Source organism: Pituophis catenifer, unplaced genomic scaffold, assembly GCF_029215685.1.
Source record: "Pituophis catenifer annectens isolate HBS135680 unplaced genomic scaffold, rPitCat1.0.hap2 SCAF_3, whole genome shotgun sequence".
Taxonomy (NCBI): Eukaryota; Metazoa; Chordata; class Lepidosauria; order Squamata; family Colubridae; genus Pituophis; species Pituophis catenifer.
Window position 1 is genome coordinate 111,173,211 of NW_027256883.1, and position 26,104 is coordinate 111,199,314.

The following is a 26,104-nucleotide window of genomic DNA, read 5'->3' on the forward strand; positions in this document are numbered from 1 at the left end:
CAATTATTACAATTCCCTAGTTAAATAGAGCTTTTTTTTCTTTTGTGTTTTAAAATCTTGAACTCTCCTCTTTTCCCCTAAATTTCCCATTGTTTTCACCTACCTTTTTTGGTGAGGAAAAAGAAAAGAAATCTGCCTGCCTAATTTTCCAACGTTGCAGCAACAGCAAAGCCAACAGCCTGCTTTACTTTCAGTTTTGTTTTTCAGCATAGCTAGGGGGAAAAAAATCTGCTCCAGCAAGCAGCAGAGCCCTGAGCAAAACAGCTGAGAGCAAATCAGCTGAGAGTCGGGAGCCGATCTAATCAAGGGCTAATTAGCCTATGCTGAAGCTCTGCGGGCCAATAAAATTACAAAAAAACACCGAACCATTTGTTAAATTGCTGGCTCGCCCATCCCTCCCCCACCACTATTTATTGGCAATAAATAGTGGTGCGGAGGGGAGGGGCGAGCCAGCAATTTAACAAACGGTTCAGCCGAACCCCCTAGAACCGACAGAATCCCACCACTGGCTATAGGGCGGCCCTTTGAAGCCCCGTGGCAAGAATTTAAACAGTTTTTTTTCCTCTAGCCATCAGCTGGGACTCAGGAGGCAGCAATAGATTGGAAGTGGGCGGGGTAAGCGAACGGCCGGTGATCCAACAGAGCAGAGAGTGAGGGTGAATCTGGTAAACCTAATCTGAAAGTGAATGGGTAATTAAGGCAATGATGCTAAACAAGTTGTTTCGATTTGCATTTCCCATAATCTTCTAGATTCTAGAATCTAGAAGTTAAGACTATAACATTTTGAGTTTATAGTATCAAGTGCAAGGAATCAGAAATGATAAATGAGCTGATCTTATGGTATCTTCATTGTTGCTCGCCAATAGATAGGAATATTGCTAGGCTAAAGCACACACTGCTTAACTATTACACACTGTAAATACTTCAAAGTTTTAGGGAGGATCTTCCTTCACCCTCTTCCTCACTAAAGGGACTCAAGGCTATTCAGCCCTTACACTCCCCCCTCCCCATTGAAATCAGTGCCAGATTCCAACACATATGACTGTTTTCAAAGACAGCCTTAACCATAACATACTATAATAATCAGATTTTGAATGAATGAATAATGAATGAATTAATGTGCAATGGATAAATAAAGCAAGTTCAGATTTGTTTAATGGTAGGGACTGGGCCATTGGATAGGGGAAAAAATAAATAATTAAAGTGGAAGAAAATAACATCTAGTAACACTTGGAAGCCAAATCTCAAGAATCAACATCATGGCCAGGAGATTCCAAGATATTCTTATCTAATTATGGATTTGATCCTAGAGACAACAATCAAAGGTAGATCAATCTCCTCCAAACAACAACCAGCCCGTCCCAATATCACCTTCCTGGTCTCCATTTGTTCTTTGCTCTCTGTCCATTCTTGGGTTAGATTATTTTACAAACAATGTGCTGGGTTCAATACATTAAAGTCCCAATTCAAGATGATTAAGTATGGGGTGTGAAGTATGCCTACCAGAAGTTGTGCTATGAGTCTTATTAAATGATGACTTATGACTGATGAAGATGATGGTGAGGGTAGTAAATAATTAATCTTGACCAAAGCTGTCCTACAAGCTATATACAAGTAGTCCTTGATTTATGACCACAATTGAGCTCAAAATTTTTGAGACCTTTGTTAAGTGAGTTTTATCCCATTTTATAATCTATTTTGTTGTTAAGTGAATTATTGCCATTGTTCAGTTAGTAACACAGTAGTTAAGTGAATCTGATTTACCCATTGATTTTGCTTGTCAAAAGGTCTCAAAAGCTGATCATATAATCCTGCGACACTGCAACTCTTATAAAGATTAGAAAATTGCCAACTCTCTGAATTTTGGTCTCATGACCATGGGGATGCCTGTAACAGCCGTAAGGGTGAAAAATGGTCATAGGTTGCTTTTTTTTTTAATGATGTTGTAACTTTGAAGGTTCCTAAATGAACTGTTGTAAGTCGAACTGTTGTAAGTTGTATTTTTTCTTTTTTTCATTATTCTCTTTTGTGGCTAAATTTATCCATTACCTCAATGCTTCTGAATCCTGGTGTTGTACCAACTCAGCCTAAAGCCTCATGTCTTCACAGGGGAAGAATCCTTGACCATTTTTGTGGACAAACGGAAGCTCAGTCGGAAGGCAGAAGCTGGTAGCCTCTCAGGGAGTAGTGGAAGTAACACCACCGTTTCCTTGGAAACACTGCATCAGTTGGCAGCCTCATACTTCATTGATCGGGAAAGCACCCTGAGACGTCTCCACCATATCCAGATAGCAACTGCTGCAATCAAGGTAAATCTAGAGGCACATAAGTAAGGGTTATTTAGAGTGCCCTTGAGAAAGAGCTCTGTGCAAAAACCATTTCTCTGAACAATAACCGAGACCCTGCAGTTGGGAATGATGGTTAAAAAAGCAAGAGCCCTGTAGAAAAACAACTCTAGCTTTGCATCAGATGAAGCTATTAAAAAGATGAATAACCTTTTACACTTGGCCACACTTAGCCTTTTGTTTTGTTTTGTTTTTCCTGGTACTGGGTGCCTTCAGGCATGATAGAAAAGTGGGTGTAACCACGAGAAATAAAAAGAATTTAAACTCAAATGGATACTCAAGAATTCCAAAACAGAGTAATGTCAAAACACAAATACACAGAGACCTAAAATGCCATTTTCCTGTTGCATCTTTACTGTAAAATAAGGGGGAGAGAGATGAAGAGGCTGCCCAAGGGATGCATGTATGTAGTGTAAGTTGCTGTCTGTCTGAGCCATAGACAAAGAAATGGATTTGGATTTGGTAGAACAGACAAATTCCATTCATTAGATAAGCTTATAGCAATCACTATATATATATATATATAAAGCTACTTAAGATGAGTTAGACGCCTGGTCCATTTTTTCAGCCTTGCCAGCTAATCCCCTTTTCAACCCAATGTGCTAGGAAGGAGACAGTTTTAGTTTTGAATGGAACCCTGCAATTTCTCCCAAAGTATATTGTAACTGTTGGATGCCAGTTACTTTACTTTTTCTTCTGCATTTGACAGAACACATCTCAATTTATTTCCCCCCCCCCATCAACTTCTCTGTGTGCCTAGACTATAATTTTCAGGTTGCTTAATCAGAACTCCCATCCCTGAGATTTCTACAATTATAAACCTTTTGTGTTAGCCATCTATTTCTATTCCTCCACCTTCCCAAAGAATCAGGAGGCATAGCAAACAAGAGTCAGGCCTTAACTGTTGATTGTGTGCTATTTATGGGAAATTGGGTTTGCTAATTATGCTGAATTTTGGAGAAGGAAGTACAGGTGGGGGATCTTCTCTCTCAACAAGCCAATTACTATACATTTATTTTCTTTTTTTAGAAGCAGTGCTGCCTCTTGCACTGTCACAAACTTGATGTACTTCACTCTTGCTTATACAACCAATTTTCCAGCCTTGCTATTTCAAAGTACTTTTATATTTAATTTCATATGCATGAAGTGGTGGGGGGGTTTCTCATTCTTTACTGCCACTTTTAAGTTTTGGAGTTGATGGATATATTTGTGCAAATGTTCCCTTCCTGTTCTGGCAGTGTTAACATGGGGAATATTCTACCGGAAGGTATTTCTGCACAAGCCTCACTAAAACAATTCTAAGTTGTACAGGAAGGGCTTATATTCTTCTGCAACTTTCTTGTTAGGAAGGAAAAATCAGATTCAGTCTTGCCAGGGATAGAATCTGCCTTTCTCCTGTGTACCATTAATGGCCTCCAAAGCATGATGCAATCTTTATTTTATATTGGAATTTTTTCTGGGTGTAAAATGTATGGAATTATTTTATGGAAAGAAATTGCAATATATTGAAATTATACCACTTATAGCCCTAATAGAGAGTAACCTCAATATACATTTGAAGATACTTTTAAAGATTTAAAATTATTTTGACCAATTAGAGTATAAGTACTATACGCTGTTGTATTTTTATGCTGTCTTTATTAATATACCTTTATTTTTATACTGCCTTCCTGTATTAAGCAGCCATGATGGTTTATATGTTGAATGCCACCCAGAATCACTTTGAGATGGTGCCCAAATAAATTTGACAAAATAAATAAGAAATAAAAACAAAATGAACAGCATTAACACCATAAAAACCAGTCAGAGAACTGTAATAAATATAAAAAGTAACAGTAGAAAAACTTCAAATGTTATTTTGTTTTAATTATATTTCAACATGACTCTATACCATATCAGCTTCAAAAGAAATGTCTCTTTCATTCATTTTCACACTTACTCTAATTTAGAGTGATTTCTAGTTCCATGTATATCTCATTATCATATCTTATTATCTAAACTGTTTTGAATCAGGTGTTCGTTTTAGTTTTCATCATGGATGGTTGGGATTGATGAAAGGCAATCATATCAGATGACCAGGACTTTTTACTAGTTTTGATGCTATCAGTCATGATATTCTTCTGAATCAGTTGATAGGGAGTTAAGTTAGAGGGGTTCAGTTTAATATTCTATACCAGGGGTGTCAAACTCAATTTCATTGAAGTCCACATCAGGGTTGTATTTGACCTCAGGGGGCTGGGGTAGATGTGGCCAGAGTGGGCATGGCCAGCTCAACATCACTTGTGTCAGGGATGCCTGTGGTGGCCCAAGTTCTTTGCCAGAGAAAACAGGTTCCTGAGCTCTGTTTCCGGCTGCAATGGCCTCCTGCAACCCTCTGCCAGCGAAAACGGAGCTCGGAGGGGGGGGGCACATGCAGCCCTCCCAAGCTCCATTTTCACTGGCAGAAGCACAATGGGCAGGTCCTTTGCTATTTCCAGGGCAGCCCCATGGGCCAGATCTCAGCACCCTGAGGGCCAGATCCAGCCCCTGGGCCTTGAGTTTGACACCCCTGTTCTACACCAATGAATGGCTATTTTTTCAGCTATCTCTTCATTTTTAAAAAGATTAATTGACTGAAATTAATCAGTCAATTCTGGAATGTTCTTGTACGAAGTCTCACAATATGGTGACTTTGTGACAATTTTACATTTTTAAAATAAATCATTGATTTTGCTTTAATTTTGAGATTCTTCTGGAGGTACCTCAGGATACTAACCAGGGGTGAGTTCTACTTACCTTTACTACTGGTTCGTAACAGGATTGCGCATGCTCGCTCGCTTCGCTTGCGCACGCACCTTCTGCGCATGTGCAGAAGCTTCTGCGCATGCGCAGAGCGCTTCTGATGATGTCAGGGTCAGTGGGCGGAGCCTCCTGCCGGTTTTACTACTGGTTCTATAGAACCGGTCCGAACCGGGGGCAACTCACCACTGATACTAACCTCTTAAAGTCAAAATAGGAGTGATTCCTGAAATATGTGGTAGTTTCATATTAGTTGTGTTTGTTTAGGGCTAGGGTAAAATCTGAATCTGACCAAAGCAGTCCAGAATAGTAAATCTTTTTTTTTGCAATCCATTAAAAAAAATAATTTCTCCTTCACTCTCAAATACATTCCTGGGTTCACAACAAAACCAGTTTTGGAGCAATTCTGAAAGGCAAATGGCAGTTTGAAAAAAATAAATATCCAGCTCCTACCTTCCTCTGAGCATTGCCTACAATAAATCCAGAGACTCCTTCCCTCACTGCTATTGATATTTTAATTGTGGTGACACTTTATGTATTGCCTATGATATATCCAGTGTCAATCCTATACTACTTCATAATGCATAGTTTCTACTAGGAATAAATTATGTTATCTGGTAAATTTTATACTCATGTACTTAATATACATAACTTATTGCAATGGGATATGGAATTTTACAAGTGATGTTGATAAAGACGGATGTTTTCAAAAGTAGAAAAGAAGAATGACATTGGAAGAAATGGGAGTGTTGTTTCATGATGGCAGTGAGAATAGGCAAGAGGCAAGATCTTGCTCTTCAGAAAGGAATAGCTTCATTTAGAAAGGAATGTCTCTTTAACTTTTTTGCAATTATGAATTTTCAGTAATGAATGGGAGAATGCATACTGAAATAAGACAAGAGACTCTCGAGATCCATTACAACTTGATCTAGTTAGTTACTAGTTATGTCTACATTAATGCAGGCCCATTTAAGCAGAATCAGATGAAGAATGAAGCTTTTGTAGACAAAATATGTTAGCAGGGGGAAATCACTGGAGAATCAATGAGTTGTTGATTTTGCACATAGCATAGTCCAGGGGAAGAAGATGGAATTCAGAAATACGATTTGAATTGACTCTTCTTAAGGAGAGGGTGTGTGTATACCTGAAGGCACCATCTTAGCAGGAGAGGAGACAATGGCATGATGGCACCAATTCTGTGGTCCACATCTAACCTTATAAGGCAGCTTCCCTCAATACCTGTCCTCCAGGTGTGCTGTACTTCATTACCCATAATCTTTTAATAAGCATATCCTTTGGCTGGTGCCCTTCAGCCATATGAAGCATTTGGTTAAATCACTGAAATCTAAAGGTTGCACCATTTTTCTGCCTCCCATTGCCAGCTTTTTCATCAATCAAAAGTACCTCCTGACAATCCAAGTAACTCCTTGAATCAGAATGGGTTACCTTCTATTTGTTTTACTTAGGTTTTACTTACTTACATCAAAGCTATATGCTTCCCATCTTTAGGTTACTGAAACCAGGACAGGCCCACTTGGCTGCAGTAATTATGACAACCTTGACTCTGTGAGTTCAGTTCTCGTGCAAAGCCCAGAAAACAAGGTTCAGCTACTTGGTAAGGGTGTTTCTCTTTTCACCTGCTCTGTTTATCTGCATTAGTCACTGGACACTCACTTTGTAATGTTTGTGTGTCATTGCAATATACTGCTACAAAGAATACTAAAATGCAAAGTATTGCTCTTCTGTCTGAAACAACTTTGCTTTCTTTCTTAGGAAACTATGTGGCAACGTGCTTAAAAATGGGATATGCAGTACCGTACCAGCATCTTTTCCCAATACTGATTGCAATTTAAATTATGGCTTCTATGATTATAACTCTTACTGTCCCAAGATAATTTCCACACAGAAACCTCCCTGATGCATTCTATCATACCCGTTATTTATTTATTTACTTGATTTATGTAGCCATCCATCTCACTTTTATGTGACTCTAGGTGGCTTACAATAAAACAAGTCAAAACACAAACATGATACAAAACAGATAAACAAATAAACAACAACAACCCATACAGCAGCCAGGCAGGATCTAATCTATCATCCAGACATCAGCCTCTAACCCATGCCCAGGCACTCAGGCTCAAGTACAAAGCAAAGTTCTTAAGGCCTTATGAATGGCCAACAAGGACAGAGCCAATCTCCTCTCAAGGGAAATGAAGATTTCACTGAAGCTTCACTTCATTAACTAGGAGACTCAACTATCTAGTCAACCAGATAGTCAACCAACTATGGTATCTGGCTGAGGCATATAACTGCATCACAAATCTGGAACAAAATCACAAAATGTGTGTGTGTGTGTGTGTGTGTGTGTGTTGTGGCCTGTCAGCCACCGTCCCCTCCAGCAGCTGAATCAGAGGAGGAGATGTGGCAGTCAGGGTCAGCATCAAGGCAATTTGAGAGTTCTGAGGGGGAAGAGGGAATGGAGCTGGCAGAGAGAGAGAGAGACAGAGGCAGAGCCTGGACCATCCATCAGCCCTCAGATGGAGAGACAACACCGCCCAGGTCTGGAGGTGGAACAGCTGCAGATGCGCAAAAGACAGAGAAGAGGAGAGCAGTGGAAATCCATGGGCCGATCCTTGGGAAGGAAGAGCCACTGCTGCTAGCGAAGCCACACCCTAGCTCTGGGGATAAAAGGTAGAGGGTAGATATGAATAGATGTAGCAGACAACTATTCATCTTCCAGCCTGACAGACTTATTAGCCTGTGTTGAGAGAGAAACTTTTTGCCGGGGCTGCTAATAAAGGAACCTTTGAGTTAACTTCAGAGGGTTTGTTGTATTTGGAGAGCTGGGTCAGAACTGTGTGTGTGTGTGTGTGTATATATATATATACATATAGATATACATATGCGTATATACACATATATACATATACTGTATAATATTTCATTAGCATGTAATACATTCACAAACAAATATACATACACAAGAACAACTATGCTAGTCCATCAGAGGAAATAATTTAAAATTTTAGGTCCTTAGAATTTTTTTAGGCTGTAAGATAAATTTTACATTAGATTAGATATCGTGGACATAAGTTGCAGTTTAGACTCAAAATGGTTAAAGACTAAATCACAGATCATTAGTACAGTTTAGCTTCCCCATCTCATCCTATTCCCTAATTTCAAAAAATCTAAAGACTGTGCTCTGAAGAAAAATCACATGTCCTGGATTAATACAGACAGAAGTAAAAGAAATTTAATTGCCCTTATATTAGCAAAAGTAGAAATTAATTATAAAAAATTAGACAAAAAGGTCAGTTGAAGAAATTGTGTAATGGCATTTTGGCTGGTCCTAATTAACTTGTTTAAGCAGTTGCCAGAAGCCAAAGCTGACTCAAAGGCACAGCAATAAATAAATAAATAATAAATAAATAAATAAATAAATAAATAAATAAATAAATAAATAAATAAATAAATAAATAAATAATATATTGCCCAATTACAACTTTTGGCTTTTGTATATATTACAGATATAAATTAGGATTACTGAAATTTAAGTGCTCAGGTGCACAGTCCTGGGAATTGTGTATACTCCCTTGCAGAGATGTTCACAAATCAGCAGAATTGAGAGATTCTAATATTACCCATTCAATATTAATAATTACTAATGGCAATGGTAGAGTGTGAATTGATCAGAGGTGTTATTTATAGTGTCTGCTTAAAATATCTTGATATGGCTATAAATTTGTTGATTGCAAATACATGGTCTACAACTGAAGAAAATGTGCTTTGAAAATGTGTGCATTACTTAAGTGATATTCTCAATATTGCCAATATAATTTAGAATGCTGTGTCCAATTGCCAGCACATATTATTGGATACAAATTTATCCAATATTATTATTGGATATGAATTTATCTTGTTTTTGAGTGAAGGAGGATAGACATGACCAGAAAGATATATACTCAGATTATGAGAAAAATTTGTTCTGGTAATTCCCAGGCAATTTTCTTCACTGAAGAAAAGACAAAGTCAATAAGAAAGCCAAACTGATGAACCCAATCACAGCTAAATGAACAAGGAATTATACTGAGACATGTCTTCCCTTCCAGTGCTTTGAGATGTTTCAGTTTTTTCCTCAATTTGCAGGCAGCAAATACTATTTTCTCTTTCTCTACAATTGGTGGAAATAACACCATCCACGTGGACCAAGTCAGAATAAATGTATTATTGTAGAAAATCTAACTGACCTGTTTTACCAATCCTATTTTCAGTTTCAGTCCTGTTCTACCAGTCCTATTTTCACTTGATTTACCAGCATTGTTTTCTGAAATCAACTCAAAAGAATAGTAAAAGGCAAAAATGTCTCCTGTGTCCATATGGTGGAGCTCATTTGCAAAGGAATGATCTAACTTTAGGCTTTTCCTATGAGAAGGGTTCCTGGGCAAGACTTAATCTATGGTCTGTTTATGAAGAAACTGGTTTCAAAAATAAAGCCCACTGTCCTTAAAGAATATTGCATTCAGTATAGTACTAACTACAGTATGCTTCACTGGAGACTTTGCAGTAGGAAGTTGAATCCTGTCGCTCTAGTGTGGAAATCATAATCTTAGGAAGCTTTCTTCTCTGATGCAAAATAATTCAGAAATTATCAAAAGAAAACACTACATTCAGTACATTCTATATTCACATTCAGCAATCAACAGAGCATCAGACCAATTCAGACCAATCAATGGATCTTCAGACCAATTCTGCATTTAGATCCCTGCCATAGAGTCATTTACTATTCTGAACATATTTGTGTTTCAGCTGTGGTGAGCAAAAAGTTGCGTGTCAGATGTAAATGCCTTATTCTCTAATGTGTAAATAATGTATATATGGAACATCAGGGGTTAACTTATTCTTTGGACTTTAATGTATTCATAATTTACCACTCCCATTCCTGGCTCCACCCCTTGTATATATAAGGAGCCATCCTCCCCATTTTACTCGCTTCTATCTTGAATATTCAGCGAATATAGAATGCCTATTATGATTAAAGAAAAATATATTTAAATCTCTAACTTCTATTATCTTTATTGAGTCTGATCCTGAAAATATTGCAACAAGCTGGTAGCAGAGGATGGTTAATTGACTCAATAAGTAATTAAAAATGTCCAAGAAAGATAGGCCCAACACCAGGGCCTACAGCAAAGAAGAACTGATGAGTGAAAATAACGACCAGGAAGAAATCGAGATAGAAAATAACGAACTCAGGTCAGAGATATTAAAAATACTAAAAAGCCAAAAGAATGATGAGAGCCTCATCGCGGACCTCCAGGAGATGCTGAGAAACAGCGGAGCAGCGAGAGAGAAAAACGTCATTAAAGAAAAACCCAAAGATCAAAAAACTGTGAGTGAAATGACTACTGAGAAAATAGTTGTAAAAAAGAAAAGATGTGACATCGCGCGAAATTTTGAATGGCAGCCATCTTGGTTTCAACGAACTTCAAAAGAGAGTGAAGCAGAGCCAATCAAAACGCTCAGTTCAAAATTTCTGGCGCGAAAAACGCTATCAGACGAAGAAAGTGAAAAAGAAGTCTCAAACTCTTCAGATGAACCAAAATCAGAAAGTGAAGACGATTTAACAAAGTCTCAAGTAAAGTCAGCAATGAAAACGCTTTTTGCTGCTTTTGGGCCAAGATTGAAAATTTCCAAGACATCAACAAAGAAGCAAGAAATCAAACCGACAACTCAAGACCTGCACGCTCCCATCCTGACTTCGAAAACGACGACACCCGAGCCCAGAGAGCCATGCCGATTCCGTCCTACACCGCAGACAGAATCGAGTGCCAGCACACACAAGAGAAAGAGAAGAACCGTCGCCATCACCAAAGCCCCAAAAACCGAGCCAGAGACCGACTCATCTGAAGAGGAGCGGATCGAGAGAGCTGAAATGGAGAGAACCTTCCACAACGGCGCCAAAGAAGAAATGAGCAACGCGCATGTGCAAAACTACGTAGACAGCCCCGAAAGACTTGAACTGGCCAGAGAACCGCGCAGACTCGTTACAAGCATCCCAATGCCGTTCTGTAATTTCCTGCACTTGAGAGACCACGGACTGCCTCAGGTTGTAAGTAATGGACAAAATAATGTGGGGAATTTACCCAGTGACTTCCCAAAACTTAGAGTTGATGGCATTAATTTACAAGAGTGGTACCAACAGCTTCAGGTTATTTTTATGAAAGAAAATTTACTATTCTTTATAACTAGTCCTCCAAGAAGACCTTGGACTTTAAAAATAGATTGTTTACATCATAGAGCATTTTTCATAATAATTTCTAGCGTGTCTCCTGCAATGTATCATAGCATCAAACCAAACCTAACTGTATCAGAAATAATTCAATGCATGTTTAATCTATTTCACAGCGATAGCGTAGCCACAACCACAAGAATGTCTAAGGATTTCTTTTCTTCTAGAGTGAAACCAGGGGTTTCTATAAGTGAGCATTTGATAAATCTAAACAAAATAAGAGCTGAGCTGCAATTGAGGGGGGAAGTGATTTCAGATCAAACAATGAAAAGTGTTATTATCAATTCACTTGATCCATCATGGGATAGCTTTATGTCACACTTAGATACCATTAATTTGGGATATTTATCAATAGAAAGTCTATCTAACAAATTGATAGCAGAAGACAATTCAAGAAAAAATCGTTCCAGTAACCAAACAGAACACAAATCCTTTAGGAAAGTAGTCTTTCAAGATAAATATAATGAGGCCTTTAGATGCCACAATTGTGGATCCAGGGAACACAGTAGAAGAGACTGTCCCAAAGTCCCAAGGGAGAGACATAGGCCAGAATATAGGAGCAAATACAATTACAGACAATCTTCCACAGATAGACACAAATATAGAAGTCCACCAAATTACAGAGAAAGTAGAGGGGGTAGAGAAAATTCAAAAGAGAGAAAATCTGGGTCACTAAATGGGCTAAATAAACAAGACAGCATCAGAACACAACAAGATGAGAACAATAATTGGCTTATTGATTCTGGTGCAACAAATCACACCACTAACAACAAAAGTATATTATCTTCATTTACAGAAGATAAGTTTGTGATAAAGGTAGCTAATCAAGAAAAGGTTCAAGTATTAGGCAGAGGAAATGTGACCTTGCCTGGTTTAGGGAAAATAGAGGGGGTATTATTAATCCCAGAAATACCTCACAACATACTGAGTGCTATAAAACTAAGCAGAGAATCTGACATCAATATAGTTTTCTCAAAGGGGAAAGCAACTATAGAAAAGAACAAAACAAATGTAGGCACTGTGATGATAAAAGGGGGTCTACCCTATCTGATAACCAAAGAAAGATGGTTACATAACATTGATTCAAATATGGAAGATTGTATTGAAGCAGATGATGAAAATGTCAGTAACAGTGACAATGATGAATGTAAAATAACTCATGATAACAAAAATACACACAATGAGAAGAAACCAAAAATAGGTAAACCAATTCATGATGAGTGTGCTCACATCTTACATAGGAAGTTAGGACATGCAAGCTTTCCTGTAGTACAAAAAATGACTGAACACGCAGAAGGTGTCAAAATAAAAAATTGTGAAAATTATTTGGAATGCTCAGTATGTAAATCCACCAAACTAAAAACCAGTCCCAGACCAAAAAAATCTAACAGATCAACCAACAATATTTTTGATTTGGTACATATGGACTTAGTTGGTCCATTAACTCCATCAATTACCTATAGAAAACGTTACTTCCTAACAATAGTGGATGATTACAGTCGCTATGGTTTTGTTTACACATTAAAGCACAAGGATGAAACCTTTCAGAAATTTAAGGAATTCTACAAACGCATAGAAACACAACATAATATCAAAATAAAACAAATTATGACAGATAGGGGATGTGAATTCATGTCTAAAGAATTCTCCCAATGGTTAAAGGATAGAGGGATGCTACATTTCACGTCCAATCCATTTTCTGCATTTCAAAATGGGATTGCAGAGAGAAAGAATTCCACACTACAAACCATGATTAGATGCACATTAGAGGATGCTGGTTTAGGCAAACAATTTTGGTCAGAAGCCTTACATTATTCAAATTACACTCAAAATAGGACATGGTCCAGTATTGTGAATAAGACACCATATGAGGTGATGTACAATAGAAAACCCAAATTAGCACACATGCACATATTTGGAGTTACTGCAGACGTACACATACCTAAACAATTGAGGAGAAAGGGAGAAAACGTATCCAGGAGATTAAGATTCATGGGATACGAAACTGGAACCAAAGGGTACAGATTCATTGATAATAATAACAAATTTATAGTATCCAGAACAGCTGTGTTCCATGAGCAGGCCAATTGGTCTAAATTGCACCTTAATGAAATATTTCCTAATAAAAGCAAAGATAATATATCTTACGAGGAAGGAACAACAGAAAATCAAAGTATTAACAAAAGTAAGAACAAAACCAAAACTTGGACAAATAGTCAGCATAAAATAAAGACAGACACATTAACAAAAAAGGAAGCTAGATATTTGCATGACAACCATAGCAAACCTGAAAGAAATATTAGAAACAATAGAAACCAAATACCAAATAAATACAAAGATTACATAATGCATATGGATGAAGAACAAATAACACCTAATACATATGAGGAAGTATTGAAACTTCCCCGTGAAGAAAGAGAAAAATGGGAACTAGCTATGGAAAAAGAGATGGAAAGTTTACAAGGATTAAATGTATTCACACCTGCGATCGCACCTAAGGATAAAACAATTATAGGTACCAGGTGGATTTATAAAATTAAGAATTTAGAAGGAGGTAATACCTTATACAAGGCCAGACTAGTTGCACAAGGTTATGCACAAAAATATCCAGAAGACTATACTGACACATATTCACCAACAGTGAGAACAGAGAGTGTCAAAACAGCTCTTGTAGTAGCATCTGCACTCAATCTGGACGTGTTTCAATATGACATACAGACTGCATACTTACACGCAAAATTAGATAAGGAAATATATGTAAGAGCACCACACAGTCAATACACTAATAAGAACGAAATTTGGTTATTAAATAAGAGTCTGTACGGATTGAAGCAATCTGGCAAAAGATGGTACGATTGTTTGGTAAAAGTACTTAAGACCATGGATTTCAACGCCACCACTGCTGATAACTGTTTCTTTGTAAAAAAGAGTAATGATCATATTGAATTTGTATTAATTTATGTTGATGATATTTTATATATTGGAAAGCATAAAGAGAGCAGGGAAATCTTTGTAAATAAGTTAAACGAACACTTCTCATTAAAATCACTAGGTAGAGTGAACAAATACCTTGGTGTACAAATTAACAAAACAAAAAGGGGATTCAAACTTACTCAGAAAGATAAAATCATTGAACTCCTAAACAAATGTAACTTAAATAATGCCAAAACATGTGACACACCTATGCAAACTGATTTTCTCAGAAACATTGATGAATCTTCCCCTGAGTTTAAAGACAACACATTTTACAGATCAGTTATAGGTTCACTCCTTTATATATCTAATTGGACTAGGCCAGATATTGCATTACCTCTCAATTTATTGTCAAGATATGTTAGCAGACCAACCTTGTATCATTGGGAAGCTGTCAAAAGAATTTTAAGATATCTGAAAAGTACATTAGATTTTTGTTTAATATTGGAACCCAATAATGACAAAGAACCAAAAATTATTTGTTATGCTGATGCAGATTGGGCTGGTGATACATCATGCAGAAAGAGTACCTCTGGTTATGTTTTTCTATTGAACGATTGTCCAGTTTACTGGTATACTGGTAAACAAGAACTGGTAGCCACTTCTACCACAGAAGCGGAATATGTTTGCTTGTCTAAAGCTGCAAATAACCTTGTATGGTTCAATGATTTGATCACAGATGTTTGGAAGAAACCTACTTTACCATTTATTATGCATGAAGACAATAAAGCGGCCATTGAAATATCTAGATCCGATGCAATTGGACAAAGGTCCAGGCATATTGATATAAAATTTAAGCACGTGAGACAACTATCTCAAGACGGATTCATCAAAGCAATACATTGTGATACTTCTGAACAATTAGCTGACATATTAACAAAACCCTTACCTTCTAAACAACACAAATATTTAACTTCTAAATTATATGTATTATATTGTCCTGAATCTGAATGTAACTGGTGTTGTATAACGAACCGGCATTTAGAGGGGGATTTGTCAGATGTAAATGCCTTATTCTCTAATGTGTAAATAATGTATATATGGAACATCAGGGGTTAACTTATTCTTTGGACTTTAATGTATTCATAATTTACCACTCCCATTCCTGGCTCCACCCCTTGTATATATAAGGAGCCATCCTCCCCATTTTACTCGCTTCTATCTTGAATATTCAGCGAATATAGAATGCCTATTATGATTAAAGAAAAATATATTTAAATCTCTAACTTCTATTATCTTTATTGAGTCTGATCCTGAAAATATTGCAACATTGCGTTTTAAGCTTTTCTTATCAATCTATCTTTAGCTGTCCAGTTTTTCATCAAGATGTGATTATAGCTTTGGTTGTACTGCCTATCTATTCATGGTAATGCATTCTAAGTTTGAGGATCAATATTGGAAGAATGTGGAAATATTATGTATGTTTTCCTCTAGAAATGTTTTAATTATCAGGAAGATAGGTTTTCAAATCCCACTGCAATAATTTCATTGCTTGGGCCATTTGTTTGTTTGTTTGTTTATTATTTTATGTTCAAAAAAAGAAACAAAAAGAAGAAAAAATAGGAATAACCTAAAACAGATATTTTCAATGTGTCAAATAAAACTTGTGCATATACATGTCTCATGCAATAAAGTTATTAACACTGAAGACATTTTACTTAATGAGAGACAGATGAAAAGTTAAACATATAAACGTATCAATTGATATATACAGTTTAGATTTCTAAATAAATCCTAATTGGAATTCATAGCAGTAAAATGATTGTTTAGCTGCAGAGAGAAAGCTAGCCTCTTCATGCTGCTGCATACTTAATTGAGAATGGGTAGTCTTCCAATGTTATAGTATAATTTTTTTTTTGCTATCATAAAAATATACTGTATTCATATCTGCAGGCTACCTATTAATTTCCAGAAGATCAGTATATAATTTTAAGAATTGAACATCTCTAAGTAACCAGTTAGCCCTCCAAAACAAAATTAATGTGAAGTATTTTTTTTATCTAAAAATGACCCTCTGCAAATATCAGTGTTACCTTTGAAATGCCACTTTGTCAACAATTAGCTGAACTTACCATTTTTTCTTCACTTTTCTTTTTTTCTTTTTTCTTTTAAAATTTTGAAAAATTAATTAGCAATATTTAAAAATTTACTTTCCTGAAAAGTACTATGAGGGCAGCAGTCTGATTTTCAAAATACTCATTTATTCACAATGTGGATGTCACTGTACTGAGGTTGTGACTACTCTGTATTCCTTTGGTAGGTCTTCAGGCAGTATTACCTGAGTACCTGCGAGAACGCTTTGTTGTTGCTGCCCTAAGTTATATCACCTGCAATTCAGAGGGGGAGCTACTGTGCCGAGATAATGACTGCTGGTGCCAATGTGGGTTTAATTACCCACAGTGCAATTGTCCCGAGACTGACATCCAGAGTATGGAAGACAGCCTTCTCCAGATCCAGGAAATCTGGGAGAGTCATAACCAACAGTTTCGGGAATCAGGTGAGATGGGGAAAAATGGATTTTCAAATATTGACTTTAGGAGATGATAGATGTCACATTTTTTGTACTCTGCCATTAATAGTGCCAGCAATATATTCAGCAACATATTCAGCAAAAACCATAACTCTTTCCCGTTTCAGAAAATTATTTCCAGCATGCTTAGTTTGAAATGAGGAAATATTGGCTGGGTAGGCCATCAACTGGTTAGTCCTTTTGACATGTTCCTTGATATCTAAAGTATTCTATCCAATGGTGGAATTCTAATATTTTTCCTACTGGTTCTGTGGGCGTGGCTTGGTGGGCGTCATGTGGCTTGGTGGGCGTGGCTTGGTGGGTGTGGCAGGGGAAGGATACCCCACTCCAGGGGAAGGATACTGCAAAATCCCCATTCCCTCCCCACGCTTGGGGGAAGGATATTGTAAAATTTCCATTCCCAGCCCACTCTGGGGCCAGCCAGAGGTGGTATTTGCTGGTTGTCTGAACTACTCAAAATTTCCGCTACTGGTTCTCCAATTTGCTGAATTTCACCCCTGATTCTATCATTTATAAATCCAAGCTTACACAAATTAGAAACCTATTGTGACTGTGATTAATCAATCCATGTAAATGGCCTTACTATTATTTGAAGAAATAAGTTGCATCACCAGTTCTAATACTTCTTTGAAGCAGATATCAGTGTGATTTCTTTTGTGAGAATGACTAATTTTTGTTACTGATTTTGTTACTCTGGAAAGGATAGCCATATTAGTCTGCTGTGTAATCAGTGAGTTTACACAGCTGTAATGTAATGTAACACAATACATGTTTAACTGCTTGTGACTATATTCTTGCTGTTTATTGTCTATGTTGGTTTCTCTTTTCTAAGGCCTATTGTTTTCATTTTACTTTAGAAAGGTATTACAAAAAATTAAGGGTCTGAACCAGGCTGTAGGATGGACAATCAAAGCTTATAAGCTGCACATAACCTCCAAGAGTCATTTTTGTAGTCCCTAGAACTGCCTAAGATTGTAGACAGTTTTCAGCAGCTTAGCCTTGGAGGAAAAAGATCAAGACAAATAATTTGATGGAGTTAAGATGATTATTTTCCTTTTACTTCCTAAAAGCTACTTTCAATCTTGTCCATTTTGGTAACAATTTCAGATTATTATCATCGCCTTGCATTCCTCAAGGATAGCATTAATAAAATAATAAAAGTATGATCCAGGCTACAAAAGTTATTTCACTCCTATCCTAGTGAACTTCAGGTAGTAGCATTTCAGCTAAATTCCCCCCCCCCTTTCCTCTCTGTCTCCCTCCCTCCCTCTTTCTTCCTATATAAGCATCCTTCCTGTATTTTACACATTACATGGAGGTTTTTAGAGCAGATCACATCATGAGCTTGAAGTCAGAAAGAGTGAGAAGTTTGCAGAAATTTTGCTTTTTGATATATTTGAATCCTCTACCTCTGACTACAAGGAGTTTGGCCTGTGTAGATAGCTCCATCTCCAATTCTCTTCAAACTGACCCTTTGAGGAAACTCAGGGTGATAACTATTGAATGATCCAAATTGGCCATTCACACAAAAAGTCTCAGGTATTTCAGCTCTATTCTCTTGATCCAAGTCACTGCGACCCATAATAAATAGCTTAACACATATTCTTCCTTTAGTATTTAATCATGCTTAATTCCAGGGAATTCAATGCAGTCTGGAAATGCCTTTAAAAAGAAATGTGCTTACCTTAGATTAGGTGTAGACAGTGTAATGCCCTCTAGATGATTTGGATTGCAACTTCCATAGTCCTTTTGTAGAACTGATGGGAATTAAAATGAAATATTTTTGAAGGGCATTAGATTGGCAATTTCTCTACTAGATACTCTAGAAAGAAATATTGGCGCTGTATAACCTTCCAATTGCAAGAGCTTATAGCAGCCTAAGCTACATAGATGGAGCGTGGTCATATAATCAGTAATAATAAGCTTTAGGAGAAGAGGGACTGTCTGAGAGTTGTTACAGTTGATGGCACCAGCAGCAGAATCAGATTTGTAAGCGCACTAAGAATTACCCATAAAGCATCAAGTTGAGGGTGTGATTACTTCCATTCATTCACAAATAGAAATCTGATTCCTGTTCCACATGGTTGAGGGAAAAATGAAATTGAGTTTTGACATATATGGGTAAGCCTAGATTTTTTTAGATATTCTGTGTTTGGAACATGAATGAAAATATGCTTCGCTTTCAAATTTACAATACTCAAGCACTCTCGTTTGTTGAATTAAAACAGATGATAACAGAAGAGTCCAACTATATGAGTTAACATTATATACACTTAGAAGAATATTATTCAATGGATTGAGTTTTTAGAATGCTTTACCATGGATGAGCAATTCATATTCTCTGCATAAGAATTCTCTACAATTATCTATGCATTAGATTTTTTTCCCCCTCTAACTCAAATTTATTTGAAAAATATGATTATTATCAAACTTTCAACAAATCATTTGACATTCTCTGGTATATTTATTAATTTATAATTTAAGTTTGTGTCTTACTTTCCACCCCTGGGGATGGGGTACTCAAAGCAGCTATGGATTTGGGGTTTGTTTGTTTTTTAAATGAAGTAATACAAACAGTTTAAATCTAATTATCTATATACAAATAGCATTTGAAATAGATGAAGGTTTACAGAAGATTTCATTAGTGTCTTAAACATTTAGAAAAGTAATGTATACACGATAGTTGTTAAACTGAACATTTTGAATTTTACATTTTAGTTAAAAATCTTTTTATTTACTCATAAATAATCATATTTATTTATCAAACTTCTTAACCCTCACAGAGGGGCTCTTTATATATCTTTATATAGTTCCACTAATGTGCATGGCATATTTTTGCAGAATAACAGTCTGAAGACTTTGCTCTGAAGAATTTAGTGTCTAAAACTCAAGATAAGTAGAGGATAGAAAGAGAGATGGAAGGAAGGATATGTATGTGTTCTGTTCAGTTGAATGTTGTTTAGCTTGAATTCAGTAGAGAATAAAGATATTTTTATTGAGTTTAAAATATGAGTTTATATAAAAAGAAAGGTGGTCAATACAATTACATCAAATACAGGATACTTACTGGGTTTATACAATGTACGTATACGAACATCATAGCTCTTAAAACAAGACAAGAAGTATTGAATTCAGCTTCAATAACATTTATCCAACTAAAATTGCTTTTCCTATAATTTATTTCCCAGTACTGTATGAATTTCCAAAGAATGTCAAGGTGGAGGTTTTAAAAATATATGTATTGAATTCTTCCCTCTCTAAATCGAATATAGTATGTCCGCTTCAATAAATCTGTGATAAACCAGTGCTTATTTAACAAGTGAGGAATGGAGGTTAGAGATTAAGGGCTGGAATCCTTCTCCTATCATTGACTCCAAGATTTCTAAGCTACTAACCAGAGAACAAACAACCTGTAGTTGAGTAAGATGGCAAGTTATGGGAGTTGCACCCAGCATCCTTATTAATCCTTTTTCTTGGGTTGTGTTACACCAGTGAGTTTAAGATGGAGACCGGTTCCAAGTAAACCTATACATATTAACACACACACACACACACACACACACACACACACACACACACACACACAAACCTCAAATGTCTGAATTGCAGCTGGTCGTTGTAAGAATTTTAAATACGACGGATCCTGACAGAGGTGCATACAATGAGCATGGGCTTAAAGGTGGCTACCCATTTTAATTTATAGCCCCATTCTCAAATTACAAAATTGAAAAGAGAGACTTGGAACTTTCTTATTTGTAGGATGTACACTTCATTTGGAGAATAGATTTCAGTGAAGTACTATCAGAATTCTGACAATTTGTTAGCTATAAAATAGGATGGTCTGAAGGAATTTCTGTTGATTGGAACTGTGTGAGCTCTCCAGTAAATTTCAGCACCTCTGTCCCAAAAATATGAAAGAAGGAAGATACTATTAGCTCAGTGGGTTCAGGATAAATCTTCTTTTCTCAGTGTTGTTCTCCATTATTTGGTCTCCTACCTCTTCTATAAGTGATATGTACCCATTAGAGATAAACACAATAGCTAAATCCTGTTAGGCACAAATGCAAATTAATTAGTCATTCCCAGTGTATTTAAAAGGTAGAATAATCCAGGTAAATTACCCAAAGTTATTGGACATCATTTAAGAAGAAGAATATTTACTATCATTTCAGTAGAAATCAATACATATCATCCTAGTATGGAATAATATTATCAGGGGATCTGAATACTTATTTACTCTGTTTTCCAAGATTCATTGTTGATGATCAATTCAAAATCCTTATTTCTTTTTAAAACTGAGGAGCCATTGGCCTTACCTTGCATCATTAGCAACCTCAAGTAGAAAGCCACTTTGGTCTAGTGCAGTGGTGGGATTCAAGTAATTTAACAACCAGTTCTCTGCCCTAATGATTTCTTCCAACAACCAGTTTGCCAAACTGCTCAGAAAGTTAACAACCGGTTCTCCCGAAGTGGTGCAAACTGGCTGAATCCCACCACTGGTCTAGTGGCTAAGGTACAAGCCTAGAAAGCAGGAGCCCATGAATTCTAGGCCCGTTTTAGCCATGAAATGGTGGCATGATGGCTCAGTGATTAAGACATGAGGCTTGTTATCTGGAAAGCCAGCAACCCAGGTTCAAGACCCAAGCTCCATAAAACAGGGTGAGCTCTCATTCTCTCCCCAGCTGCTGCCAACCTAGCAGTTCGAAAGCATGCAAATGCAAATAGATAAATAGGTACCACTTCAGTGGGAAGGTAACAGCACTCCATGACATCATTCTGGCCACATGACCATGGAAATGTCTTCAGAAAGCACTGGTTCAATGACCTTGAAATGGGGTGAGCCCCATCCCCTATAGTCAGCAAGACCTAGCAGAGTAAAATCTGCAGGAACTCCTTAGCCATGAAAGCCTGATTGGGTGACTTTGGGGCAATCATCTCTCTCAGCCCAACTTCCCTCACAGGGTTGTTGTTGTGGGGAAAATAGGAGGAGGAAGTTACACTGGATATGTTTATCGTCTTGAATTATTTGCAAAAATAATAAAGGTAAAATATAAATAAATAATAAGTAGCATGGTCCAAGAAATTAATTCCATGGCTCTCTAATTATTGAAACAAACTATAGCAACTTTGTGGTGTTTTTCAGTGTTTTCTTGTAGCTGACATTTTGTTTTGTTTCCCCAGAGGAACTACAGTCTCTTGTGAAGAAGCTGCCAGTGGATCGCTTCTTGAACATAACTGCCATCTCCCAATATTGGGCAGCGGATGTTGATATTCAGCATCGCTATCAAAAATTGGGCATGACTTTGAAGATGCTATCTAAGAAAAGCCATCGGATTGTCCGACGCCTTTTCAATCTGGCTAAACGCTGCCCCAGGCAACCTCGCTTCAAACTCCTAAAGGAGAGGTTAGTTAAATTATGGAACAAATGTGATAATTGCATTGTAAATTTAATCTTCCAGACCTACACAATTCTAGTCAGGGAGAAAATTTAGGGAAAAGATAGTTGTAAGTGAACATCAGTGAATGATTCATTTGGAGGTATGCTATACTAAACCCATTCATGAAGTATTTTGAAATCTAGGTGGACTTGGGTTTGGAAATATTTCTGGATATAATTTTTGCATGATTGCTGCAATCAACCATGGAATTTCAAATACGCTTCAGAATATTAGCCACTTAGCTCAGAAGGAAAAGCAATGGAATTATAGTCACCAATTTCTTACCTTCAGTCTCTAGCAGTGGAATATCAAGTGTATTACCTACATGTCTGTGCAGGTATTTCTGAAACTGCCCAACATAAAAAGTAAACATTTCCTTATACATTGCACCAGCACGTAGGCAACTGTTTTTATTTGCTCTAGGGAAGCCAGTGATCTATATATTATGATAGGAAGAACCAATTAAAGTATGAAATGAAAGAAACACCTGCTATCTTTCTCCTGGCTCTTTATATCATATACATGCTAAAACATAGTACAGGAGTGTTTTACTAGGGGGCAGACTGAGGTGGAGGGGGTTGCTACTTAGATTCAGAATGTAGAAAATTGTTGCTGGAGCAGATTTATTCCTTCTGCTCTAGATGCACAGAGGCACAAGAAAGTATGATGCTAAAGAAAGTAAAGCACAAGAGATATAACAAGAAAAAGTGAGAAGAAATAACAAAAAGGATAAACTTAGGGAGAGAGGAAGGAGGAAGCCCCTCTCATATATTTCTCTAGTACCCCCAGGATCATAGATTGATGAATAAAAGCTTTTCACAAAGTTGCTTTTTTGAATCCACTTGAGGAGAATGAACAGTCAATTGTTCCGAGACACAATAAGAAATATTGGTAGAAGGCACTTGTCCTTAAGACACTAACACCATTCTGTTTTAGCCCTGCTTATGTTTTTTTAGTGTTGAGAGGCACCATAGTTGTCACAAACAACAACCATGAATGAAAGGGAGAAAAACATCTGATATAATGTTCAAAAAGAGGCAAAAAGCAAAGGAAGATTTTTAACTCTGCAGAATTCTTGAAATACAGAGGCAGAAATGATTATGACCTTTCTAGTTAGTTCAAGTGCAGTTGACCTAACAACTGCTTTCAAATGGATATAACTAAGCACGTTTCTGAAGAAAAGTGCAGGTCAGGGAAGAGTTGGTGAGGACACAAGAAACAGCTACTGTTAAATTAAATTTCTTAAATCTACAGTAGATTAGTCAGAACTGTAGGCTCATCTGAGAACTCACCATGTATTTCATGAGTTAGAACGAATGAAAAATTTCATGCTCCTCCAAAAGAAAAAAAAAATAAGATGTTTCAGTTTGTCCTAATATGAAATTCCTTGCAGTGGCAAAGTGTAGATGCTGTGGCTTTTGTTGCCACAAAGGATTGGAAAAATATGGATTACAAATTTGGTGTGCCATGAAAGGTCAGTAAATTATCAAAGAGTTTTCCATAGATGGAAACAGTTTAAGTAGCCATTAAGATTAAAGATCGCCATAGGTTATCAGCATCAAGAGAAAATTTCATCAGTCTGTTCAGAGACAAAATTAACAGATTAGTAGATTAACAGAGTTGGAAGGCACTTTGTAGGTCATCTAGTCCAACCACCCCACCCAAGCAGGAGACCCTACACCATTTCTAATAGATGGCAATCCAGTTTCTTCTTGAAAGCTTCCAGTGATGAAGCTCCCACAACTTCTGAAGGCAAGCTCTTCCATTGGTTGATTGCTCTCACGGTCAGAAAATTTCTCCTTATTTCCAGGTTGACTCATTCATTCATCAGTTTCCATCCATTATTCCTTGTCTGGCCTTCAGGTGCTTTGGACAATAGCTAGATCCCCTCCTCTCTGTGGCAGCCCCTCAAATATTGGAACACTGCTATCATGTCTCTCCTGGTCCTTTTCTTCACTAGACTAGCCATGCCCAGTTCCTGCAACCATTCATCATATGTTTTAGCCTCCAGTCCCCTAATCATCTTTGTTGCTTTTCTCTGCACTCTTTCTAGAGTCTCAACATCTTTTTTATAGTGTGGTGACCAAAACTGGATGCAGTATTCTAGGTATGGTCTTACTAAGGCTTTATAGAGTACCTCATGCTCTGAAAAATGCTCTGAAAAAATTCATTACAATTGTGTAAATGCTTGCTTTCTCAAAGCTAGCACTGTGTGACATTTCAGATTTTTTTTTTTTTTTTTAATTTGATTTATATGCCGCCCTTCTCCGGAGACTCAGTGCGGCTTACAGTGCGTTAAGCAATAAGATCAGTTGTATGCTCCAAATAGTGGACATTTTCTTAAAATTTAAAATTCAAAGCTGGATTTATGCTATATTCCAAGTGTATATAAGAAGAGTCATCATCTCACAAATTCTACACAGCCCTACACATTGAAAAAAAAATAATGAAATAAAGCCATAAAGTTATGGCAACAAACATCAAAGAGAAGATTTTGGCAAATATAAAATCAGTAAGGTATTATTACTGATTCTAAATTGCACATTTGACATCAGTCATATGAAACATGAGAAATGAATCATGTATTTTGTAACAGCAACAGAAGCTCGTGAACAGATCCCTGCTATAGGCCTGTTATAGAACATTTTCTAGAATTTATTGATACGTCTGGTACTACAGGAACTACTAATATGGTAAATGTACTTCTTAGAAAGTTGGAAGAAAGGAATTACGATAGCTGGCATAAGAAGTCAGGACTATGATTAAGATACCCATATAAGAAAGCAGGAGCAGCATTAAACACTTTCTTTTCTTTTTTTAACCCCTTGTAATTTTCCTTCACTGAATTTGCTTGTCAGTGATGCTGCATCAGCTTTTATCAAGGTTGCTGAATTTTTAAAGATAATAGAAAGTATCTATGTGTTTTCTGCATCAACTTCTCTATAGGAAATTTTGAAACAATATCTTGGAACTTCCTCTGTATAGAGTATAGAGTGCCATACAATGGGAAAATTGAGTTGATGAAGCTTATCAAACAGCAGGTTGGGGAGACAGGTGATGCCACAGTTTCAATTAAGGAGAATAATCTTTAATAGGAATTATTTGTGAGGAAACAGTGGGAATCAGCAGAAACATCTAACTTCATATTTCTTTATGGCTTAATGGTTGAAATAAATGTGAGCAAGAGATTCCAACATGCTAACTCTGAAAGAAAGAGAAAGATGGGACAACTGGTGAAAATATAGTCATGCCTACATATAATTTTATCAGTCAGATGATGACTGCATAGAAGTTCACACTCACTTAAGTATACAACAATCACTGAAAAAAAAAGGTCATTATGAGACATGGGATAATTCCATTAAAATCCCTAAACACAAGTAGAAAGATTTAACCACATACTAGATTGTGTGATGCAGTCAATTGAAAAACATTTCCTGTAGCTCAAAGACTATAACAATACATTTGAGATGATAAATGATACTCTAAAATTCCTCTTGGTATCTGAAAAAACATACACAAACAATGCAAGGGACATTACTAACAATATTGAGACATGGCATGTTCAATATTGATGAAAGTGATTAGGGAGATAAATTGAAAGCCTTTTCAAGATCAAATCAATAAATAAAGGCTGCTTGATCAGTGTCATCACCTTCCTTTATTGCTCATTCACCATCCATGTATGCTGAGGTGTCCTACAATGCACTATGAAGATTTTTGGTGAGATAACACTATCTCCCCAGATAGT

General features: G+C 36.8%; 1 protein-coding gene across 1 annotated transcript in view; it reads left to right on the plus strand.

Annotated features, from left to right (window-relative positions):
• BRINP2 (BMP/retinoic acid inducible neural specific 2) overlaps positions 1–26,104 on the plus strand; it is an 87,806-nt gene that overhangs the window by 54,919 nt on the left and 6,783 nt on the right. Inside the window, exons 3-6 of the mRNA XM_070939235.1 lie at positions 2,110–2,309; positions 6,633–6,738; positions 16,646–16,882; positions 22,097–22,319. Of these exons, the coding sequence (XP_070795336.1) occupies positions 2,110–2,309; positions 6,633–6,738; positions 16,646–16,882; positions 22,097–22,319 (766 nt within the window). The remainder of the gene's footprint in view (positions 1–2,109; positions 2,310–6,632; positions 6,739–16,645; positions 16,883–22,096; positions 22,320–26,104) is intronic.